Source organism: Pseudophryne corroboree, chromosome 6, assembly GCF_028390025.1.
Source record: "Pseudophryne corroboree isolate aPseCor3 chromosome 6, aPseCor3.hap2, whole genome shotgun sequence".
Taxonomy (NCBI): Eukaryota; Metazoa; Chordata; class Amphibia; order Anura; family Myobatrachidae; genus Pseudophryne; species Pseudophryne corroboree.
In genome coordinates, this window is record NC_086449.1 from 819,865,168 (window position 1) to 819,885,681 (window position 20,514).

A 20,514-nucleotide genomic window follows, 5' to 3' on the forward strand; every position below is an offset into this window, starting at 1 on the left:
GCACACACATACACACCCGGAGACGAGGCTGTCGGAGTAACACACAATATATGGAGCACGTACAGACACGAAAGATAAACATGTCCCCCTGTATGACTGTACTGACCCCGCCCCAGAACGCTCAGGGTCTCTGCAGCCAATCATCTGAGACATCTCCCAAGCACTGACCAATTGGAAGGCGGGACACTGCTGAGTGCGGTTGCCAGGAGCCGGCTGGTTGCTAAGGGACGGGGTTCTGTGTTTCTAACGGGGACTGAGGGACTGTGAGAGATGGAATCCGGCGGTGCCAGGTATCACCCGGGGCCCCACACCCTATATTACACCGGGGGCCCTCCACTCGCACTATACAGCGGCTCCACACCCTGTGTGACCCGGGGCCCTTCATCTTCCATTATATGGGGGTCCCACACCCTATCTTACACGTGGGCCTCTCACCTCATTATGCAGGGTCTCCACACCGTAAATTAGATGGAGACTCTCACTACACATAATACAGGGCCCTCACACCCTATATTATACGGGGAACCTCAACTCACATTTTATATATATATATATATGTGATACACATACGCCCCATCTCCCCCACTTTACTCTAATACAGGTACCCCATCTCCCTCACCCTGCTCTTATACACAGACACCCATCTCCCCCACTTTGCTCTAATACACACACCCCATCTCCCCCACTTTGCTCTAATACACACACCCCATCTCCCCCACTTTGCTCTAATACACACACCCCATCTCCCCCATTTTGCTCTAATACACAGACGCCCCGTCTCCCTCACCCTGCTCTAATACACAGAGGCCCCATCTCCCTCACCCTGCTCTAATACACAGGCGGCCCCATCTCCCTCACCCTGCTCTAATACACAGAGGCCCCATCTCCCTCACCCTGCTCTAATACACAGGCGGCCCCATCTCCCTCACCCTGCTCTAATACACAGAGGCCCCATCTCCCTCACCCTGCTCTAATACACAGAGGCCCCATCTCCCTCACCCTGCTCTAATACACAGACGCCCCATCTCCCTCACCCTGCTCTAATACACAGAGGCCCCATCTCCCTCACCCTGCTCTAATACACAGAGGCCCCATCTCCCTCACCCTGCTCTAATACACAGAGGCCCCATCTCCCTCACCCTGCTCTAATACACAGAGGCCCCATCTCCCTCACCCTGCTCCAATACACAGAGGCCCCATCTACCTCACCCTGCTCCAATACACAGAGGCCCCATCTACCTCACCCTGCTCCAATACACAGAGGCCCCATCTCCCTTACCCTGCTCTAATACACAGAGGCCCCATCTCCCTCACCCTGCTCTAATACACAGAGGCCCCATCTCCCTCACCCTGCTCCAATACACAGAGGCCCCATCTCCCTCACCTTGCTCTAATACACAGAGGCCCCATCTCCCTCACCCTGCTCTAATACACAGACGCCCCATCTCCCTCACCCTGCTCTAATACACAGAGGCCCCATCTCCGTCACCCTGCTCTAATACACAGAGGCCCCATCTACCTCACCCTGCTCCAATACACAGAGGCCCCATCTCCCTCACCCTGCTCCAATACACAGAGGCCCCATCTCCCTCACCCTGCTCTAATACACAGAGGCCCCATCTACCTCACCCTGCTCCAATACACAGAGGCCCCATCTCCCTCACCCTGCTCTAATACACAGAGGCCCCATCTCCCTCACCCTGCTCTAATACACAGACGCCCCATCTCCGTCACCCTGCTCTAATACACAGAGGCCCCATCTCCGTCACCCTGCTCTAATACACAGAGGCCCCATCTCCGTCACCCTGCTCTAATACACAGAGGCCCCATCTCCGTCACCCTGCTCTAATACACAGAGGCCCCATCTCCCTCACCCTGCTCTAATACACAGAGGCCCCATCTCCGTCACCCTGCTCTAATACACATAGGCCCCATCTCCCTCACCCTGCTCTAATACAGACACCCCATCTCCCTCACCCTGCTCTTATACACAGAGGCCCCATCTCCCTCACCCTGCTCTTATACACAGATGCCCCATCTCCCTCACCCTGCTCTAATACACAGAGGCCCCATCTCCCTCACCCTGCTCTAATACACAGAGGCCCCATCTCCCTCACCCTGCTCTAATACAGGTACCCCATCTCCCTCACCCTGCTCTTATACACAGAGGCCCCATCTCCCTCACCCTGCTCTTATACACAGATGCCCCATCTCCCTCACCCTGCTCTAATACACAGAGGCCCCATCTCCCTCACCCTGCTCTAATACACAGAGGCCCCATCTCCCTCACCCTGCTCTAATACAGGTACCCCATCTCCCTCACCCTGCTCTTATACACAGAGGCCCCATCTCCCTCACCCTGCTCTAATACACAGAGGCCCCATCTCCCTCACCCTGCTCTAATACACAGAGGCCCCATCTCCCTCACCCTGCTCTTATACACAGAGGCCCCATCTCCCTCACCCTGCTCTTATACACAGAGGCCCCATCTCCCCCACCCTGCTCTTATACACAGAGGCCCCATCTCCCCCACCCTGCTCTAATACACAGATGCCCCATCTCCCTCACCCTGCTCTAATACACAGATGCCCCATCTCCCTCACCCTGCTCTTATACACAGAGGCCCCATCTCCCTCACCCTGCTCTTATACACAGATGCCCCATCTCCCTCACCCTGCTCTAATACAGGTACCCCATCTCCCTCACCCTGCTCTTATACACAGACGCCCCATCTCCGTCACCCTGCTCTAATACACAGAGGCCCCATCTCCCTCACCCTGCTCTAATACACAGAGGCCCCATCTCCCTCACCCTGCTCTAATACACAGAGGCCCCATCTCCCTCACCCTGCTCTAATACACAGAGGCCCTATCTCCCTCACCCTGCTCTAATACACAGAGGCCCCATCTCCCTCACCCTGCTCTAATACACAGAGGCCCCATCTCCCTCACCCTGCTCTAATACACAGACGCCCCATCTCCCTCACCCTGCTCTAATACACAGAGGCCCCATCTCCCTCACCCTGCTCTAATACACAGAGGCCCCATCTCCCTCACCCTGCTCTAATACACAGAGGCCCCATCTCCCTCACCCTGCTCTTATACACAGAGGCCCCATCTCCCCCACCCTGCTCTTATACACAGAGGCCCCATCTCCCCCACCCTGCTCTAATACACAGATGCCCCATCTCCCTCACCCTGCTCTAATACACAGATGCCCCATCTCCCTCACCCTGCTCTTATACACAGAGGCCCCATCTCCCTCACCCTGCTCTTATACACAGAGGCCCCATCTCCCTCACCCTGCTCTTATACACAGATGCCCCATCTCCCTCACCCTGCTCTAATACAGGTACCCCATCTCCCTCACCCTGCTCTTATACACAGACGCCCCATCTCCGTCACCCTGCTCTAACACACAGAGGCCCCATCTCCGTCACCCTGCTCTAATACACAGAGGCCCCATCTCTCTCACCCTGCTCTAATACACAGAGGCCCCATCTCCCTCACCCTGCTCTAATACACAGAGGCCCCATCTCCCTCACCCTGCTCTAATACACAGACACCCATCTCCCTCACCCTGCTCTAATACACAGAGGCCCCATCTCCCTCACCCTGCTCTAATACACAGAGGCCCCATCTCCGTCACCCTGCTCTAATACACAGATGCCCCATCTCCCTCACCCTGCTCTAATACACAGATGCCCCATCTCCCTCACCCTGCTCTAATACACTGACGCCCCATCTCCCTCACCCTGCTCTAATACACTGACGCCCCATCTCCCTCACCCTGCTCTAATACACTGACGCCCCATCTCCCTCACCCTGCTCTAATACACTGACGCCCCATCTCCCTCACCCTGCTCTAATACACAGAGGCCCCATCTCCCTCACCCTGCTCTAATACAGGTACCCCATCTCCCTCACCCTGCTCTTATACACAGACACCCATCTCCCACACTTTGCTCTAATACACTGACGCCCCATCTCCCTCACCCTGCTCTAATACACTGACACCCCATCTCCCTCACCCTGCTCTAATACACAGGTAGCCCTAGCTCCATCACCCGGCTCTAATACACAGGTACCCCTAGCTCCCGCACCCTACTCTAATACACAGGTACCCCTAGCTCCCGTACCGTGCTCTAATACACAGGTACCCCTAGCTCCATCACCCGGCTCTAATACACAGGTACCCCTAGCTCCATCACCCGGATCTAATACACAGGTACCCCTAGCTCCCTCACCCTGCTCTAATACACAGGTACCCCTAGCTCCCTCACCCTGCTCTAATACACAGGTACCCCTAGCTCCCTCACCCTGCTCTAATACACGGGTACCACTAGCTCCCTCACCTTGCTCTAATACACAGGTACCCCTAGCTCCCCGCCCTGCTCTAGTACACAGATACCCCTAGCTCCCTCACCCTGCTCTAATACACAGGTACCCCTAGCTCCCTCACCCTGCTCTAATACACAGGTACCCCTAGCTCCCTCACCCTGCTCTAATACACAGGTACCCCTAGCTCCCGCACCCTGCTCTAATACACAGGTACCCCTAGCTCCCTCACCCTGCTCTAATACACAGGTACCACTAGCTCCCTCACCCTGCTCTAATACACAGGTACCACTAGCTCCCTCACCTTGCTCTAATACACAGGTACCACTAGCTCCCTCGCCTTGTTCTAATACACAGGTACCCCTAGCTCCCCGCCCTGCTCTAGTACACAGATACCCCTAGCTCCCTCACCCTGCTCTAATACAAAGGTACCCCTAGCTCCCGCACCCTGCTCTAACACACAGGAACCCATTGCTCCCTCACCTTGCTCTAATACACAGGTACCCCTAGCTCCCTCACCCTGCTCTAATACACAGGTACCCCTAGCTCCCTCACGCTGCTCTAACACACAGGAACCCATTGCTCCCTCACCTTGCTCTAATACACAGGTACCCCTAGCTCCCTCACCCTGCTCTAATACACAGGTACCCCTAGCTCCCTCACGCTGCTCTAATACACAGGTACCCCTAGCTCCCTCACGCTGCTCTAATACACAGGTACCCCTAGCTCCCTTACCCTGCTCTAATACACAGGTACCCCAGCTCCCTCACTCTGCTCACGGGCTCTGCGTTATACAGAAAATTGAATTTCACAGTTTCTCATTTTCAAGAGGTTTCCCAAAACTCAGATCCTCAGTTTGAGCTGACGTGTTCCTGACACACAGACACTGAGCTAATAGGATGACACACAGGCACTGAGCTAATAGGATGACACACAGGCACTGAGCTAATAGGATGAAACACAGGCACTGAGCTAATAGGATGACACACAGGCACTGAGCTAATAGGATGACACACAGGCACTGAGCTAATAGGATGACACAGGCACTGAGCTAATAGGATGAAACACAGGCACTGAGCTAATAGGATGACACACAGGCACTGAGCTAATAGGATGACCCACAGGCACTGAGCTAATAGGATGACCCACAGGCACTGAGCTAATAGGATGACACACAGGCACTGAGCTAATAGGATGACACACAGGCACTGAGCTAATAGGATGACCCAGGCACTGAGCTAATAGGATGACCCACAGGCACTGAGCTAATAGGATGACCCACAGGCACTGAGCTAGTAGGATGACACACAGGCACTGAGCTTATAGGATGACACACAGGCACTGAGCTAATAGGATGACACAAAGGCACTGAGCTAATAGGATGACACACAGGCACTGAGCTAATAGGATGACACACAGGCACTGAACTAATAGGATGACACACAGGCACTGAGCTAATAGGATGACACACAGGCACTGAGCTAATAGGATGACACACAGGCACTGAGCTAATAGGATGACACACAGGCACTGAGCTAATAGGATGACACACAGACACTGAGCTAATAGGATGACACACAGGCACTGAGCTAATAGGATGACACACAGGCACTGAGCTAATAGGATGACACACAGGCACTGAGCTAATAGGATGACACACAGGCACTGAGCTAATAGGATGACACACAGGCACTGAGCTAATAGGATGACACACAGGCACTGAGCTAATAGGATGACACACAGGCACTGAGCTAATAGGATGACACACAGGCACTGAGCTAATAGGATGACACACAGGCACTGAGCTAATAGGATGACACACAGACACTGAGCTAATAGGATGACACACAGACACTGAGCTAATAGGATGACACACAGGCACTGAGCTAATAGGATGACACACAGACACTGAGCTAATAGGATGACACACAGACACTGAGCTAATAGGATGACACACAGACACTGAGCTAATAGGATGACACACAGACCTATTGGAGGAGTTGTAGAATTCTGTGCCCATTCACTAGTATGTACGTTTGATCCTAGTGTCTGTTTTTGTTACAGTATCCTAGATGATGAAAATGCCAAACTGCGCCAGCTCAAGCTGTACAATCAGGTATGACTAGGGGGATGGACACGGGCCCTTTACACAGTGCGACACCTGTGTAGCTCTCTCCTGTCTCGCAGGATAGATCCGTACTCCTACAGCACAATAATACAATGTGGTCATATAATGTGTCATCACTGATACACAGAAGTTGTAATATAATGTGTATGTCTTAACTTCTTCCAGGAGGAAATCGTTATATGTTTTGTGTAGCTAAATCTTGTGGGAAAAAATAAAATAAAATCAGTTTTTGGGCTAGATGTGCGTTATGTGGATGCTGTTGAATCTGTGATTTCTCTCCCTTGTTGCATTGCTTATGACTCTGCATTGCAGTATTATAGCTCATTAGCTAATTCTGCTGTTTATAGCTTAGATAATCTGCAGTTTCCAAGCTGTTATTACCACGTGAGGATGACTGGTCTGCAAGACTCTTCGAGAGACCCAATGATCTTTAAAAACTAGAGAAAAGATCTTAATCTTAATAATACAAATCTAAAAAGGGGGAGAGTAGTCTATGGAAAGAATCCCAAGACAAAAGTGGGCGCTGATTAGTAAGAAAAAGATTTTTTAAATTATTAGAAAAAAATTAAAATAGTATAATTACTAATCTGTATGGTATTTTGATATACACGAAAAAACAGATCACCCTGTTAGCTGCCCACAATGGTGGACCTGGGTATCCACCGCACTAACAGAAACAAGAAGAAATTAATGTGGGCGCTCAAGGGAAATCGTAGTACAACGGCTGCTGGTTTTGTAAATAATCAATATCATTTATTGGTAAAACGATATATTAATATGAGCAAATAGACATTTAAATGACTGAAGTGCCATAGGTAATTCCTATACACAATTGAATAAAAAATTTAAAAATATAAACAACAAGTTACAACAATAATAATGATAGTAACTGTGTCCTGGGTCCCAGGACTTATATATGTTTAAGCTCTATCCCTAATAGTAGTTGTTAGTTCTTTTGCATGCGTAAGCCAGCTGTTAATGGCAATGAGGGTTTAGTGCTTATACAGGCTTAATGCACTTTGCGGGAAAGAAAGGCTAGAGATGAATAAAGCCTGTTGATACTTCACCAGAAAGAACTGATGGACGCAATGTTCAAATGGTGTGGCCAGCCACTTTCTCTGTGAGTGGATCCAACAAGCCACACGGAGGGAGACAGCTGCGGAAACGGCATACTCCAAATCCAGCCACACCATTTGAACATTGTGTCCATCAGTTCTTTCTGGTGAAGTATCAACAGGCTTTATTCATCTCTAGCCTTTCTTTCCCGCAAAGTGCATTAAGCCTGTATAAGCACTAAACCAGAGGTTCCCAAACTGTGTGCCGTGGCTCCCTGGGGTGCTGTGAGACACATGCAGGGGTGCCCTGGGTTGGTGGTCCAGGACCAATTCAAATTATTTGATGGTCAATGTAATAGGCGAAACCAGTGCTGGTGGCTGCCAGTCATAAAATATGTGGCCAAACAGAAGCAAATCTTGTCCCTCACCACACAACTGACCCTAAGGATGACATATAAACGCCATCTACTTAATGTAATATTTCTTTCTAAATTTCTCAATAAGAAATTTTTGGCCTAGGGGTGCCGTGAAAAAAATTCTGATGTTCTAGGGCGCCGTGATTCAAAAAAGCTTGGAAACCACTGCACTAAACCCTCATTGCCATTAACAGCTGGCTTACGCATGCAAAAGAACTAACAACTACTATTAGGGATAGTGCTTAAACATATATAAGTCCTGGGACCCAGGACACAGTTACTATCATTATTATTATTATTGTTGTAACTTGTTGTTTTATATTTTTTAATTTTTTATTCAATTGTGTATAGGAATTACCTATGGCACTTCAGTCATTTAAATGTCTATTTGCTCATATTAATATGTCTTTTTACCAATAAATGATATTGATTATTTACAAAACCAGCAGCCGTTGTACTACGATTTCCCTTGAGCGCCCACATTAATGTCTTCTTAATACAAATCTATACTGAATGCATTGCTTTACCTGATTGGCTTACTCCATTAATAACATATATGTCTATTTTTTTTCTTGCATTCCTCTTCCATGCTAGCGGGCACTCCTGGAGCAGAAGCAGAGACGGAAGAGACAGGAGCCCCAGATGGTGCAGCCAAACCATGATAACAGGCACCGGCGTGCTAAACCCAAGAAGAGTGAGGAGCAGGCTCCTCTGATGCAGTGTCCTACCCCCAGATCTGTGTGTTCAGACGTCATCCTGGACGGTTAGTGAAACACCAAGAGTGAGAACCTCATAATGAACATTGGGGCAGATGTATTAACCTGGAGAAGGCATAAGGAAGTGATAAACCAGTGATATGTGCAAGGTGATAAAGGCAGCAGCCAATCAGATCCTAACTGTTAATTTACATATTGGAGCTGATTGGCTGCTGCCTTTATCACTTTGCACATATCACTGGTTTATCACTTCCTTATGCCTTCTCCAGGTTAATACATCTGCCCCAGGGTTTCTTCACTTAGTCTGTTGTAGGAAACTGCTGGGAAGGTCACATGAAGCAAATAGGCCATTGATTGATTAGTAATACCTCGCCAGGTGTTGGTGGTAAGCATGTAAACCCCGCCTACCGAATTGACCGGTGGAGGTAGCGCCAGTCAATTCATAGAACATCTGATGAGTCAAGGTTTTGTGGCTTCTGGTCCTTATCTTACCTGACCTTAGTGTCCAATACCCACTTTTCCTCACATGCTCTCCCTTTTGTCACCCAGCCTGCACCTGACCCGTAAGTGCTTATTAAACTTGTTTTTCAACCATCGTGCAGCTTTCATTCACTGCCCTCCTGCAACCTTTACTACATATATTACTTTATATTCCTGTGTGTGAAAGGCAGGAAAAGCGAATGCTCCTCTCGCTTATAGCGCCCTGTTTCTGTCCTACATAGGCGATGGCCACTGTCCTATATTTGAGACAGCAGATTGCCTTTCAGTCTGTAACCCAAGCCGCAGGTTCTCTTAGTGCAGCTCCAAATACATTTAAAAAGGTCTTAAAGTGAACCTTTTGCCTATATTAAATGGAAGTAACCATTTTTCAAGTGGTACCAGCAGTAATGAGAACGTGAATAGGAAATGTGATGATTCAGGATACAAGCAAACTTCTGTTATGCCCACATAATTACTACCTCCAGTCTGAGTCGCCGACTGCTGCAGAGTATAGCATGTGAGCGCCTTATGCTTTAAGGAAGGGGTTAACGACTTTTGTCTCTGAGTCTTAGCAGATGTATTCTATAACTCCGGCCACACATGTGCAGACATCACCTGCAGTATCCACCAAGTAGACCGATAGTGAGTCGCCATAATTAGCATAACACCTGCGAACGGTCCAATAGAAATCCAGTTATGTTGTTACTAGGCATGTTTGGCTATCCAGGTGACTGCCGTCTCTAGGTACATAGCTAATTGGCAGCTATGTGCCTGTCCTGGATAGTGTGTTGCTGCCTCCGTCTTTTGTCTCCCATGCTGAAGTGTATTCTTTGACTCATATACAGTGTCTCTCCACTGTCCATGTTAATCTCTTGTCCCCTTCTGCTCACTACTGCAGGAATAGATGGGCCAGCCGCATTTCTGAACTCAGAGAGTCAGGACCAGGAATTCAAAGTTCACATTCTTACAGTGGGGGAAACCTGCCCTGATGACATCGAGTCAGAAGACTCCAGGCCCAACTCGACCGAAGCAAATGACAGGTCCAGATCTCATGAGGACAAGACTCACTCTGGTTCAAGGGAAGGGAAAGGCAAGTCCCCGTTACCTGAGACAAGAGCCTCGTCTGCTTCCAACGAGGTAAAAGCCCGCCGGGCATTAAAAGAGGTGAAAGCCCGTTCTGCTGTCAGTGAAACCACAGCCATTCCGGACTCTGAGGAGGAGACTCAGGCCAAACCAGATGTGTCCAAACGTGATCTCCAAGAAATGCTGCAGGAACGGGGTGAGTCACCTACCTTTCCGTGGTTGGGAGGGAATAAGAGCCACTGACACGGAAATCTGCTTTCTATACTGTTCACTCCCAGGGACTGTGGCAGCCGCTAGGGGGCAAGTAGGGAGATTGTACAAATTCTTCAGATCTTATATGTTGCATGTTTCTTCTAGAGTTAAGGGGGGTACATGTTTAGCGATAAAGTAAATGACATCGCTCATTTTGACCTGAACGACGTTGTTTACTTTATCGCTAAGTGTGTATGCCGCTGCCGACGAGCGATGTGCCGCCCTGCGGGACGTTAACGATCCTCTGTGTCGGCCGTGCATACGAAGCGGTCTTTATGAACATCTGTAGCGAACACTTGTAGCTCAGAATCGAATGTCACCCATATGGACTATCATAGTCGGTGCTGGTTGGACAGCAATGTTCTTTTCTCTTTCATCCCCTAGGGGACACTGGAGCATACTTATACATTAGGGGTGTGAAGCTTGCAACCGGAGGTGTGGCACAATCTAAAATGAGCTTTGTCTGCACAGCCGGCTCCTTCTCCTTCACATCCCTCCTCCCTCAGTTTGGAAAATTGTGCTAGGAGGGAGAAGCACAAGAAGGGAGCTCCTGCTCCATAAAGACTTTTATTTATTTATTTAAATATATTTTTCCATTAGAATGGTCCAATCCCTCCTAACTAAAGGGAGGGTGCAGGCTGTATAGGGAGAGAGAGAAGTGCCCAATCCCTCCCAAATGAAAGGAGGGTGCAGGCTTTACCAGACAAACATGCTACGTCCGCCTAGTGAAAGGGGGACAAGAGTTTTCAGAGTAGAGAGAAGAATACCTGCTAAGGGAATCTGTCTCTCTTTGAAGGGAAATCCGAAGCATCAGACTATGAGTGATAGCGCCGCATCCCCCGCCGCCCCCCCCCCCCTCTTCTCCGGCTCTGTGTCTGTTGTGTGGGCTGCGGCTGGCAGCCGCAGCGGACACAGCTCTCCCTTCCCGCTCCATGTGTTGTGTGTGTGTGTGTGTGTGTGTGAGGTCACAGCTCTCCCCTCCGCTCCTCCGGCTCCATTTGTGTGTGTGTGTGGGCTGTGGCTGGAGGCCGCAGCGGACACAGGTCTCCCCTCCGTTCCTCCGGCTCCGTGTGTGGGCTGCGGCTGGAAGCCGCAGCGTACAGCTCCCCTCTTGCCGCTCTTACTGGCCGGCCTCAGATACGTGGCGGGTCGGGAGAGACGCGGCACGGGGACCCAGCGCTAGGCAACAGGCTGCATCTATGAGGAACGGGGAGACTGAGTACTGGCGGCAGCGTAGGACCGCCTCAGTGGCGGGAGGTTGGCAATGCGGACAGGGACCCGGGTACGATCCCCACAACATTGGCATGTTTAATATTTACATAAGAAAGGGGAAGAGGGGAGGCAGTCCGGTTCCCCATTGGGGCGCTGGGAGCTGTGATACAGTGATCTCTATAAAAAAAAAAAAAAAAAAAAATTCAGTGGCGGCCATCTTTTAGATAAAAGGCGCTAAAATGCTGAGCAGGGGAAGCTATATGCCCCTTTATAGTGGAACCAGGTTCTTAACCAATTAGAACAGGGGGAGGGGTTTTAGTTGAGAATATACTCCCTCTGCTGGTTACATGTAAGTAGATCTCTGGTGCAGAGGATTTCCATGTGATTTTTAAAATCAAGCATAAGCATGCTTTATATTTTCACAGGACTTCTAATACAAAGATCTGGTGAAAATAAAGAGAACGACTAAACCCTGACCTCGGCACTGAATCACAGTGGGCGTGCGAGGGTTGCAATGAGACTATTATAAAGAATAGACGTGTATTTTGTGGGGGTACATTTTCAACAGCAAATGCACAAACCACGAACAGTCCTTCTACTTATATAATTAAATACGCATAATGCCTCCAACAGACACTGATGACAGGTCTGGCGGAGGAGGGAGGATCGGATAGTGTTACCTACTTCACCTATCTGTATCAACAGGGGATGGTCTTGTGGGTGATAGTGGAATGAGTATTTCTATTAATTATTTATTTATTTCTTGTTAGAAAGAAGATTTCCAGCTGTTTTGAGAATATTCTTCAGAGCTTCCAATAATTCTACAGCCTTCCTCCTCCTTTTCTAAATAGGTGAAAGTCCGGCTGAGTTGGTATGTGTATGTTTCTCTAAGGTAAATGGGACCGCAAGGTCTACTTTGGTTGCTCCAAGAAATGGGCACTACGGTTAACAGCCCTGGGGTGTGCCACAGTTGAGAATGAGCACACAACCAGAGGACAGAAATCCGTCAAGGTTAGGAAAACATAACCTGACATATATTTCAACGTTGAGTATGGGCTGCGAGCCCATCCGTAACTGGGGGGGAATTCATAGTTAAAATTACTCCATCCGCATGAGTATAACAAAATAGCCGAACACGGTAAAGAGACTCCTTTCTACCCATTGTTGGAGTGGTGAAAGGGGTGCGGGCTCGCGTAACGGAGGGAAAACCATTACGGGCGTAAATAATTAAAGCGGCCAGTGAATGCTTCCAAATTCCCAGATAATATTTCTCTGACGTCCTAGTGGATGCTGGGAACTCCGTAAGGACCATGGGGAATAGACGAGCTCCGCAGGAGACTGGGCACTCTAAAAGAAAGATTAGGTACTATCTGGTGTGCACTGGCTCCTCCCTCTATGCCCCTCCTCCAGACTTCAGTTAGATTTCTGTGCCCGGCCGAGCTGGATGCACACTAGGGGCTCTCCTGAGCTCCTAGAAAGAAAGTATATTTTAGGTTTTTTATTTTACAGTGAGACCTGCTGGCAACAGGCTCACTGCAGCGAGGGACTAAGGGGAGAAGAAGCGAACCTACCTAACTGGTGGTAGTTTGGGCTTCTTAGGCTACTGGACACCATTAGCTCCAGAGGGATCGACCGCAGGACCCGACCTTGGTGTTCGTTCCCAGAGCCGCGCCGCCGGCCCCCTTACAGAGCCAGAAGCAAGAAGTGTTCCGGAAAATCGGCGGCAGAAGACTTCAACAAGGTAGCGCACAGCACTGCAGCTGTGCGCCATTGCTCCTCATGCACACCTCACACTCCGGTCACTGATGGGTGCAGGGCGCTGGGGGGGGGGGGCGCCCTGAGGGCAATATAAACACCTTGGCTGGCAAAATAATCACAATATATAGCCCCAGAGGCTATATATGTGATAAATACCCCTGCCAGAATCCATAAAAAAGCGGGAGAAAAGTCAGCGAAAAAGGGGCGGAGCTATCTCCCTCAGCACACTGGCGCCATTTTATCTTCACAGTGCAGCTGGAAGACAGCTCCCCAGGCTCTCCCCTGTAGTTTTCAGGCTCAAAGGGTTAAAAAGAGAGGGGGGGCACTAAATTTAGGCGCAATATTGTATATACAAGCAGCTATTGGGGAAAATTCACTCAGTTATAGTGTTAATCCCCACATTATATAGCGCTCTGGTGTGTGCTGGCATACTCTCTCTCTGTCTCCCCAAAGGGCTTTGTGGGGTCCTGTCCTCAGTCAGAGCATTCCCTGTGTGTGTGTGCGGTGTGTCGGTACGGCTGTGTCGACATGTTTTGATGAGGAGGCTTATGTGGTGACGGAGCAGATGCCGATAAATGTGATGTCGCCCCCTGTGGGGCCGACACCAGAGTGGATGGATAGGTGGAAGGTATTAACCGACAGTGTCAACTCCTTACATAAAAGGCTGGATGACGTAACCGCTATGGGACAGCCGGCTTTTCAGCCCGCGCCTGCCCAGGCGTCTCAAAGGCCATCGGGGGCTCAAAAACGCCCGCTCCCTCAGATGGCAGAGACAGATGTCGACACGGAGTCTGACTCCAGTGTCGACGAGGTTGAGACATATACACAATCCACTAGGAACATCCGTGACTTGATCCCGGCAATAACAAATTTGTTACACATTTCTGACATTAACCCAAGTACCACTAAAAAAGGGTTTTATGTTTGGGGAGAAAGAGCAGCCAGTGTTTTGTTCCCCCATCAGATGAGTGAATGAAGTGTGTGAAAAAGCGTGGGTTCCCCCGATAAGAAACTGGTAATTTCTAAAAAGTTACTGTTGGCGTACCCTTTCCCGCCAGAGGATAAGTTACGCTGGGAGATATCCCCTAGGGTGGATAAGGCGCTCACACGTTTGTCAAAAAAGGTGGCACTGCCGTCTTAGGATACGGCCACTTTGAAGGTACCTGTTGATAAAAAGCAGGAGGCTATCCTGAAGTCTGTATTTACACACTCAGGTACTAGACTGAGACCTGCAGATATTGCTGCTGCAGCGTGGTCTGTGACCCTGTAAAACAGGGATACTAGTTTGCTAACATAAGAGCATATTAAAGACGTCGTCTTATATATGAAGGATGCACGGAGGGATATTTTACCGGCTGGCATCCAGAATTAATGTAATGTCCATTCTGTCAGGAGGGTATTAGAGACCCGACACTGGACAGGTGATGCTGACTTTAAAAGGCACATAAATCTGCCTTATAAGGGTGAGGAATTGTTTGGGGATGGTCTCTGGGACCTCGTATCCACAGCAACAGCTGGGAAGAAATTTTTTTACCTCAGGTTTCCTCACAGCCTAAGAAAGCACTGTATTATCAGGTACAGTCCTTTCGGCTTCAGAAAAGCAAGCGGGTCAAAGGCGCTTCCTTTCTGCACAGGGACGAGGGAAAAAGCTGCTCCAGTCAGCCAGTTCCCAGAATCAAAATTCTTCCCCCGCTTCCTCTGAGCCCACCGCATGACGGCGTAGCCAAGTACGGTGGGGGGCCGCCTCAAAAATTTCAGCGATCAGTGGGCTCGCTCACAGGATCCCTGGATCCTTCAAGTAGTATCTCTGGGGTACAGAGTAGTATCTCTCCCCCCCGCCGTTTTCCTCAAATCTGCCTTGCCGACAACTCCCTCGGGCAGGGAGGCTGTGCTAGAGGCAATTCACAAGCTGTATTCCCAGCAGGTGATAGTCAAGGTGCCCCTACTTCAACAAGGAGGGGGTTACTATTCCACACTGTTTGTGGTACCGAAACCGGACGGTTCGGTGAGACCCATTTTAAAAATGAAATCCTTGAACACATACATAAAAAAATTCAAGTTCAAGATGGAATCGCTCAGGGCGGTTATTGCAAGCCTGGACGAGGGGGATTACATGGTATCCCTGGACATACATGTCCCCATTTACCATCCTCACCAGGAGTACCTCAGATTTGTGGTACAGGATTGCCATTACCAATTCCAGACACTGCCGTTTGGACTGTCCACGGCACCGAGGGTGTTTACCAAGGTAATGGCAGAAATGATGATACTCCTTCAAAAAAAGGGAGTTTTAATTATCCCGTACTTGGACGTTCTCCTTATAAGGGCGAGGTCCAAGGAGCAGTTGTTGGTCGGAATAGCACTATCTCGGGAAGTGCTACAACAGCACGGATGGATTCTAAACATTCCACAGCTGGTTCCTTCCACACGCCTACTGTTCCTGGGGATGGTTCTGGACACAGAACAGAAAAAAGTGTTTCTCCCGCAGGAGAAAGCCAAGGAGCTGTCATCTCTAGTCAGAGACCTCCTGAAACCAAAACAGGTATCGGTGCATCACTGCACACGAATCTTCGGAAAAATGGTAGCTTCATACGAAGCAATTCCATTCGGCAGGTTCCATGCAAGAACCTTTCAGTGGGACCTCTTGGACAAGTGGTCGGGATCGCATCTTCAGATGCATCGGCTGATAACCCTGTCTCCAAGGACCAGGGTGTCTCTGCTGTGGTGGCTGCAGAGTGCTCTTCTTCTAGAGGGCCGCAGATTCGGCATACAGGACTGGGTCCTGGTGACCACGGATGCCAGGCTGGGGGGCAGTCACACAGGGAAGAAATTTCCAAGGACTTTGGTCAAGTCAGGAGTCGTCCCTACACATAAATATTCTGGAACTGAGGGCCATTTACAATGTCCTAAGTCAGGCAAGGCCCCTGCTTCAAAACCAGCCGGTACTGATCCAATCAGACAACATCACGGCAGTCGCCCATGTAAACCGACAGGGCGGCACAAGAAGCAGGATGGCGATGGCAGAAGCCACAAGGATTCTCCGATGGGCGGAAAATCACGTCTTAGCACTGTCAGCAGTGTACATTCCGGGAGTGGACAACTGGGAAGCAGACTTCCTCAGCAGACGCGACCTACACCCGGGAGAGTGGGGACTTCATCCAGAAGTCTTCCAACTGTTGGTAAACCGTTGGGAAAGGCCACAGGTGCACATGATGGCGTCCCGCCTCAACAAAAAGCTAAAGAGATATTGCGCCAGGTCAAGGGACCCTCAGGCGATAGCTGTGGACGCTCTAGTGACACCGTGGGTGTACCAGTCGGTTTATGTGTTCCCTCCTCTGCCTCTCATACCAAAGGTACTGAGAATAATAAGAAGGAGAGGAGTAAGAACGATACTCGTGGTTCCGGATTGGCCAAGAAGAGCTTGGTACCCAGAACTTCAAGAAATGATATCAGAGGACCCATGGCCTCTACCGCTCAGACAGGATCTGCTACAGCAGGGGCCCTGTCTGTTCCAAGACTTACCGCGGCTGCGTTTGACGGCATGGCGGTTGAATTCCGGATCCTAAAGGAAAAGTGCATTCCGGAGGAAGTCATTCCTACACTGATAAAAGCCAGGAAAGAAGTAACCGCAAACCATTATCACCGTATTTGGCGAAAATATGTTGCGTGGTGTGAGGCCAGGAAGGCCCCTACAGAGGAATTTCCGCTGGGTCGTTTTTCTGCACTTCCTACAGTCGGGAGTGACTATGGGCCTAAAATTGGGTTCCATTAAGGTCCAGATTTCGGCTCTGTCGATTTTCTTCCAGTAAGAACTGGCTTCAATACCTGAAGTTCAGACATTTGTAAAGGGAGTGCTACATATTCAGCCCCCTTTTGTGCCTCCTGTGGCACCTTGGGATCTCAACGTGGTGTTGAGTTTCCTGAAATCACATTGGTTTGAGCCACTTAAAACTGTGGATCTGAATTATCTCACGTGGAAAGTGGTCATCTTATTGGCCTTGGCTTCGGCCAGGCGTGTGTCACAATTGGCGGTTTTGTCATGTAAAAGCCCTTATCTGATTTTCCATATGGATAGGGCAGAATTGAGGACTCGTCCCCAGTTTCTCCCTAAGGTGGTATCAGCTTTTCACTTGAACCATCCTATTGTAGTGCCTGGGGCTACTAGGGACTTGGAAGATTCCAAGTTACTGGACGTAGTCAGGGCCTTGAAAATTTATGTTTCCAGGACGGCTGGAGTCAGGAAAACTGACTCGCTTTTCTCTAACGTCCTAAGTGGATGCTGGGGACTCCGTAAGGACCATGGGGAATAGCGGCTCCGCAGGAGACTGGGCACATCTAAAGAAAGCTTTAGGACTATCTGGTGTGCACTGGCTCCTCCCCCTATGACCCTCCTCCAAGCCTCAGTTAGATCTCTGTGCCCGAACGAGAAGGGTGCACACTAGGGGCTCTCCTGAGCTTCTTAGTGAAAGTTTTAGTTTAGGTTTTTTATTTTCAGTGAGACCTGCTGGCAACAGGCTCACTGCATCGAGGGACTAAGGGGAGAAGAAGCGAACTCACCTGCGTGCAGAGTGGATTGGGCTTCTTAGGCTACTGGACATTAGCTCCAGAGGGACGATCACAGGCCCAGCTTGGATGGGTCCCAGAGCCGCGCCGCCGGCCCCCTTACAGAGCCAGAAGGCAGAAGAGGTCCGGAAAATCGGCGGCAGAAGACGTCCTGTCTTCAACAAGGTAGCGCACAGCACTGCAGCTGTGCGCCATTGCTCTCAGCACACTTCACACTCCGGTCACTGAGGGTGCAGGGCGCTGGGGGGGGGCGCCCTGAGACGCAATAAAAAACACCTTGGATGGCAAAAAAATGCATCACATATAGCTCCTGGGCTATATGGATGCATTTAACCCCTGTCAGAATACATAGAAAAACGGGAGATAAGGCCGCCGATAAGGGGGCGGAGCCTATCTCCTCAGCACACTGGCGCCATTTTCCCTCACAGCTCCGTTGGAGGGAAGCTCCCTGGCTCTCCCCTGCAGTCACTACACTACAGAAAGGGTTAAAAAAGAGAGGGGGGCACTAATTAGGCGCAGTATTAACTATACAGCAGCTATAAGGGGAAAAACACTTATATAAGGTTATCCCTGTATATATATATATATATATAGCGCTCTGGTGTGTGCTGGCAAACTCTCCCTCTGTCTCCCCAAAGGGCTAGTGGGGTCCTGTCCTCTATCAGAGCATTCCCTGTGTGTGTGCTGTATGTCAGTACTTTTGTGTCGACATGTATGAGGAGAAAAATGATGTGGAGACGGAGCAGATTGCCTGTAATAGTGATGTCACCCCCTAGGGGGTCGACACCTGAGTGGATGAACTGTTGGAAGAAATTACGTGACAGTGTCAGCTCTGTATAAAAGACAGTGGTTGACATGAGACAGCCGGCTACTCGGCTTGTGCCTGTCCAGACGTCTCATAGGCCGTCAGGGGCTCTAAAGCGCCCGTTACCTCAGATGGCAGATATAGACGCCGACACGGATACTGACTCCAGTGTCGACGGTGAAGAGACAAATGTGACTTCCAGTAGGGCCACACGTTACATGATTGAGGCAATGAAAAAAATACGAGTACCACCAAAAAGGGGTATTATGTTCGGTGAGGAAAAACTACCTGTAGTTTTCCTGAATCTGAGAAATTAAATGAGGTGTGTGATGATGCGTGGGTTTCCCCCGATAACAACTGATAATTTCTAAAATGTTATTGGCATTATATCCTTTCCCGCCAGAGGTTAGGGTGCGTTGGGAAACACCCCCTAGGGTGGATAAAGCGCTCACACGCTTGTAAGGGCTCTACCCTCTCCTGAGATGGCCGCCCTTAAGGATCCTGCTGATAGAAAGCAGGAGGGTATCCTAAAATGTATTTACACACATACTGGTGTTATACTGCGACCAGCAATCGCCTCAGCCTGGATGTGCAGTGCTGGGTTGGCGTGGTCGGATTCCCTGACTGAAAATATTGATACCCTAGATAGGGACAGTATATTTTTGCCTATAGAGCATTTAAAAGATGCATTTCTATATATGCGTGATGCACAGCGGAATATTTGCCGACTGGCATCAAGTCTAAGTGCGTTGTCCATTTCTACCAGTAGAGGGTTATGGACACGTCAGTGGTCAGGTGATGCGTATTCCAAACGGCATTTGGAAGTATTGCCTTATTAAGGTTATTTGGGGTCGGTCTTTCAGACCTGGTGGCCACGGCAACAGCTGGGAAATCCACGTTTGTACCCCAGGTCGCCTCTCAACATGAGAAGACGCCGTATTATCAGGCGCAGTCTTTTCGTGGACAAGCGGGCAAAAGGTTCCTCATTTCTGCCCCGTGACAGAGGGAGAGGAAAAAGGCTGCAGAAATCAGCCAGTTCCCAGGAACAGAAACCCTCTCCCGCCTCTGCCAAGCCCTCAGTATACGCTGGGGCTTTACAAGCAGAATCAGGCACGGTGGGGGGCCCGTCTCAATGAATTTCAGCGCGCAGTGGGCTCACTCGCAAGTAGACCCCTGGATCCTTCAGGTGATATCTCAGGGGTACAAATTAGAATTCGAGACGTCTCCCCCTCGCCGTTTCCTAAAGTCGGCTTTACCGATGTCTCCTTCTGACAGGGAGACAGTTTTGGAAGCCATTCACAAGCTGTATTCCCAGCAGGTGATAATCAAGATACCCCTCCTGCAACAGGGAACGGGGTATTATTCCACACTGTTGTGGTACCGAAGCCGGACGGCTCGGTGAGACCGATTCTAAATCTAAAATCTTTGAACACTTACATACAGAGGTTCAAATTCAAGATTGAGTCACTCAGAGCAGTGATTGCGAACCTGGAAGAAGGGGACTACATGATGTCTCGGGACATCAAGGATGCTTACCTTCATGTCAAAATTTACCCTTCTCACCAAGGGTACCTCAGGTTTATGGTACAGAACTGTCACTATCAGTTCAGACGCTGCCGTATGGATGGTCCACGGCACCCCGGGTCTTTACCAAGGTAATGGCCGAAATGATGATATTCCTTCGAAGGAAGGGAATTTTAGTTATCCCT

The 20,514-nt window shown here is 49.7% G+C and overlaps 1 protein-coding gene across 1 annotated transcript in view; it reads left to right on the forward strand.

The window, feature by feature from the left end:
• The first annotated feature begins 204 nt into the window (after window positions 1-204).
• Window positions 205-20,514, forward strand: part of LOC134933743 (tubby-related protein 3-like) — a 62,171-nt gene continuing 41,861 nt past the window's right edge. Inside the window, exons 1-4 of the mRNA XM_063929163.1 lie at window positions 205-290; window positions 6,402-6,453; window positions 8,531-8,699; window positions 10,031-10,411. Coding sequence (XP_063785233.1) covers window positions 271-290; window positions 6,402-6,453; window positions 8,531-8,699; window positions 10,031-10,411 — 622 coding nt within the window. The 5' untranslated portion in view covers window positions 205-270. The remainder of the gene's footprint in view (window positions 291-6,401; window positions 6,454-8,530; window positions 8,700-10,030; window positions 10,412-20,514) is intronic.